General features: G+C 34.8%; 1 protein-coding gene across 1 annotated transcript in view; it reads right to left on the bottom strand.

The window, feature by feature from the left end:
- Window positions 1–2,550, bottom strand: part of LOC106109985 (chymotrypsin-like elastase family member 2A) — a 3,786-nt gene extending 1,236 nt beyond the window's left edge. The window contains exons 1-4 of the mRNA XM_013291653.1: window positions 2,203–2,550; window positions 1,481–1,657; window positions 670–901; window positions 299–408 (exon numbers count right to left, since the gene is read on the bottom strand). Of these exons, the coding sequence (XP_013147107.1) occupies window positions 299–408; window positions 670–901; window positions 1,481–1,657; window positions 2,203–2,442 (759 nt within the window). The 5' untranslated portion in view covers window positions 2,443–2,550. The remainder of the gene's footprint in view (window positions 1–298; window positions 409–669; window positions 902–1,480; window positions 1,658–2,202) is intronic.
- Window positions 2,551–3,516: the final 966 nt, after the last annotated feature.

The raw sequence follows: 3,516 nt of genomic DNA, 5'->3' as shown, positions 1-3,516 counted from the left end.
AAAGTAAGTAGCCTATGTGTTTTTCCAGACTATCCTATACATCTATACCAAATTTCATTGAAATGCGTTCAGCCGTTTAGGCTACAAACTCTAATCAACATCCATCCATCAATCCATCCATCTAAACTTTCGCGTTTATAATATTAGTATGATATGATTGCTGAAGTTTGATTAATAGATCAGTATATAATAATACGTTATATGTTAGAGGGTAATTTGCGCCCCTCGCGAGATGCAAGGCAGTTCATCTGTAACTTGAATACTTAGATTAATACTGTTGAGCTTATTGCTAACTTACCTCTTTTTCTTGAGTTGCCACATCACCTCCGATTAAATTGTATTTACCAAGGATAACGTTTAATATTTCTGGCAATACTGGAATTCCTCTTATTGTGACACAATGTGCGGCTGTTACAAAAGTTCCAATGTTGCATTACATTAATAATTTAAGCAAAATTTGTCAGAACAAAAAAAAAACTCTTAGGGTCTGCCCCACCAAATTGTAAATTGTCTGATAACAATCGGACTTGTAAAATGTTTGATGGAAATATCGGATTTTATACCCTTATGAGCGACGTCATTTTTAAGCTGAGTCTCTATCAGCCAATGGTAGGACAGGTCCTTAGATTTTTAATAGCAACAATCTACTAGTGTAATAAATTAACATACCTGTCAATACCCATGATTTTGATAATAAAGTCCCACCGCATATGTAAGTGAAAATTCTCTTTTCAAATCTAAATATAGCAGCATGCCACGGCCAGTCTCCTGGCTTCGTGTCTACCCCATTTACAATGAGCTCGGTATGTTTAATTTTTCTTCTGCCACAAAATTCATCAGGCTCTTCTATCTTCGTCGATGCTGAATCCATATATCCCTTGACTAGATTATCGAAATAACCCTAAAGTTATAAACATTGTCAAGTACAAAATAATTTTACCTATTATTCTTATAGTGAAGGAAAACATCGTGATGAAACTAGTTCTCGTCTAGCGCTATTTCAATTTCTGTGTTTTTTTTATATCAAAAGGTGGCAAACGAACAAGCGGCTATCTGAATCTGCACAAATGGCGAAACTACTGACCATAAACATTCAGAATAGCGGATGCGTTTCCTACCCTTAATCGAATGAGAGGGAAACGTACATAAAGAGAATATTTCCCCTTCCTATGCGTCTCCCTCAATGTCAAGTCCCCGACAACCGACAATCCCTTCTCATCCTTTTCTTATAAGAATAAAGGCGGAAAGGAAAAAGGCTAAAATTGGCCTGCGGCACCACAGTCTTCAGAAGAAACGTAGAATTGCTCCAACTTCACTGTCTTCTGTGTGGTTGTGTTATTGCACCTGGCGAGCCGACCCATTCGTGCTAAGATGTTAAAGCGGGCTCTACCACTGTACTGGAGTAAAGCAAACTGGCACAATGGTGGACTTAATTAGTTTGTTAGGTGTATTTCATTATTTAAATTAAAAATAAACTCACAACTAAAGCATTACTGCAATATTCATCACCATTAACATAGAAACCGGTGATATAAGGTATTACTCCAATATGTGGTCCAGATACTTGGAAATCTAGAGAATCTGCGTTTTTAAAGAATGTTATTTGGAAAGACTTCCCTGACGTGGTAACTCGAGCTGCCTTACTAGAAGGGGGTTCCTAGAAATTGTAATGTATAACTAAGTAAAGATTTGAATAACTAAAATGTTTTGGAAATGAGATTATGTAATAAATTATTTGATTTGAGAAATATGACCGGAGTAAAAGCGGCGCACATTTTTGACTTAACTATCGCTCAACTGTTGTGTCGATTGTCGATTCTTTCGTAGCCCAGTCAACTGTTTAGTTGTACAACTAAAAATTAAGGCACTTCTATATAAGCTCATATGAATCGAAGAGCGACTAAACAGTTATGCGCTAGTTTAGTCTCATATATGTGCGCTATAATTATGATTGAAGAGAAATCATCAACTTCCTCCTTATCCTACTCCCGTAGTGGCGCGACAGGTTTTTGTCCTCCACATATTTTATCATGCAACAACTCAGTCATCCCCCCTTTATGATCATGTCACCTTTCATGCAATCCATCCATCTCTTTCTAGGTCTACCTCTATAGTATTAGAAATAACGTTAGAGAGCAAGAGTGTGGATTAAAAGATGTATCTAGTTAAAAAGGCTTAGAGGTTTCTTACATGAACACTTACCAACTTAATCGATGCTTCTGAATCAAATTGAATATAAACTTGTGAGTAATTTGGGAGTTTCGATTTAAATTTCACATCGTATTTGTTTTCGTCTTCTGGCGCTTTGTCACTTATGTATATAGCTGTTATATTATCATTCGCTGGACAAGGGGAAACTGCTGCTATTGGAGGGGCGTCAAAATGCCAGGCACACTTGATATGCGTTACTAGTGATATTAACACTAAGATTTTCATATTCATTACTATTCACTAATCGTGGAAACTGTTAGTAATAATTATTGTATGTTTTACTTAAGACGTCAAAGCTCCTTACTCCGTTAAAGACTCACAAATGCTGTTTATAAATTTTCGATATCTGCAGACGTGAACTATAAACCGGTTTTCACACACATTGTAAATGTGATTTAAGACGTGATATATTTTGAAGAGTACGAGAGGAGTGATAATGAAACTCACTGTTTAGAAACATCAAAAAAATCTACATTTAATTTATATTTATGGGTACTAATAATATAATTGCTATAACTAACCATGCTTCTATGTTGAATTGTTACTAACTAATTGTGGACCTTAAATAAAACATTTGTATGTTATCTATACTTATTCTAATAAAGCGTAAACACACTTCTTTGTTGCCTAAGATGTCAGCAATTACAACACATTTTTGAATATACCTTTTTTAAATAAAAAGCCCTACATTTGCGTGACGCTTTATGCTATACATTTAACGCCATTAAACTTAGGGGGTAAATATTTTGGATAAAAACCCTAATGTGGGAAAGAGACTATAAGTTACTGTCAACATAAAGGAAGCAAGGTTGTCATCATGTCATGTCATTTTGACATTTGTAATTGATAATTTGACAAATAAAATAAAGTTTTTACAATTTCATGCGGGTGAAGCCGCATGAGAACATCAAGTATATTTCATTTGTTGAGAAAATACGGAGTAAAAAGTTAGCGTGGTATGGGCATGTTATGAGGAGGGATGAATCGCATGTAACAAGTACGTTAGTTATGAATGTGGTATACCGGTAGAGGTAGACATAGAAAGAGATGGAAAGATGACGGAAGACAGAGTTATTTGGAGGACGAAAGCCCGGTGCGACACTATGGGTGAAGGATAAGGTAGGGGAGATGCTAATGATATATTATGTTTTTTAATACAAAAATAAAGGTATGTATTATTTTTATTCTTTGTAATATTTTATTAGAAGCCAGTTTTATATCAAATTTTAATCTTATATTTTCCTCTCAACTTTATATTTGACCTTTGCGTATTATAAAGTCAATAAAATTTTAATTGACTATTTA

The sequence above is a fragment of the Papilio polytes genome, unplaced genomic scaffold (assembly GCF_000836215.1).
Source record: "Papilio polytes unplaced genomic scaffold, Ppol_1.0 DF820956.1, whole genome shotgun sequence".
In the NCBI taxonomy this organism is placed as follows: domain Eukaryota; kingdom Metazoa; phylum Arthropoda; class Insecta; order Lepidoptera; family Papilionidae; genus Papilio; species Papilio polytes.
The sequence above is the reverse complement of the archived record's forward strand: the minus strand, read 5'-3'. Positions and strand labels throughout refer to the sequence as shown.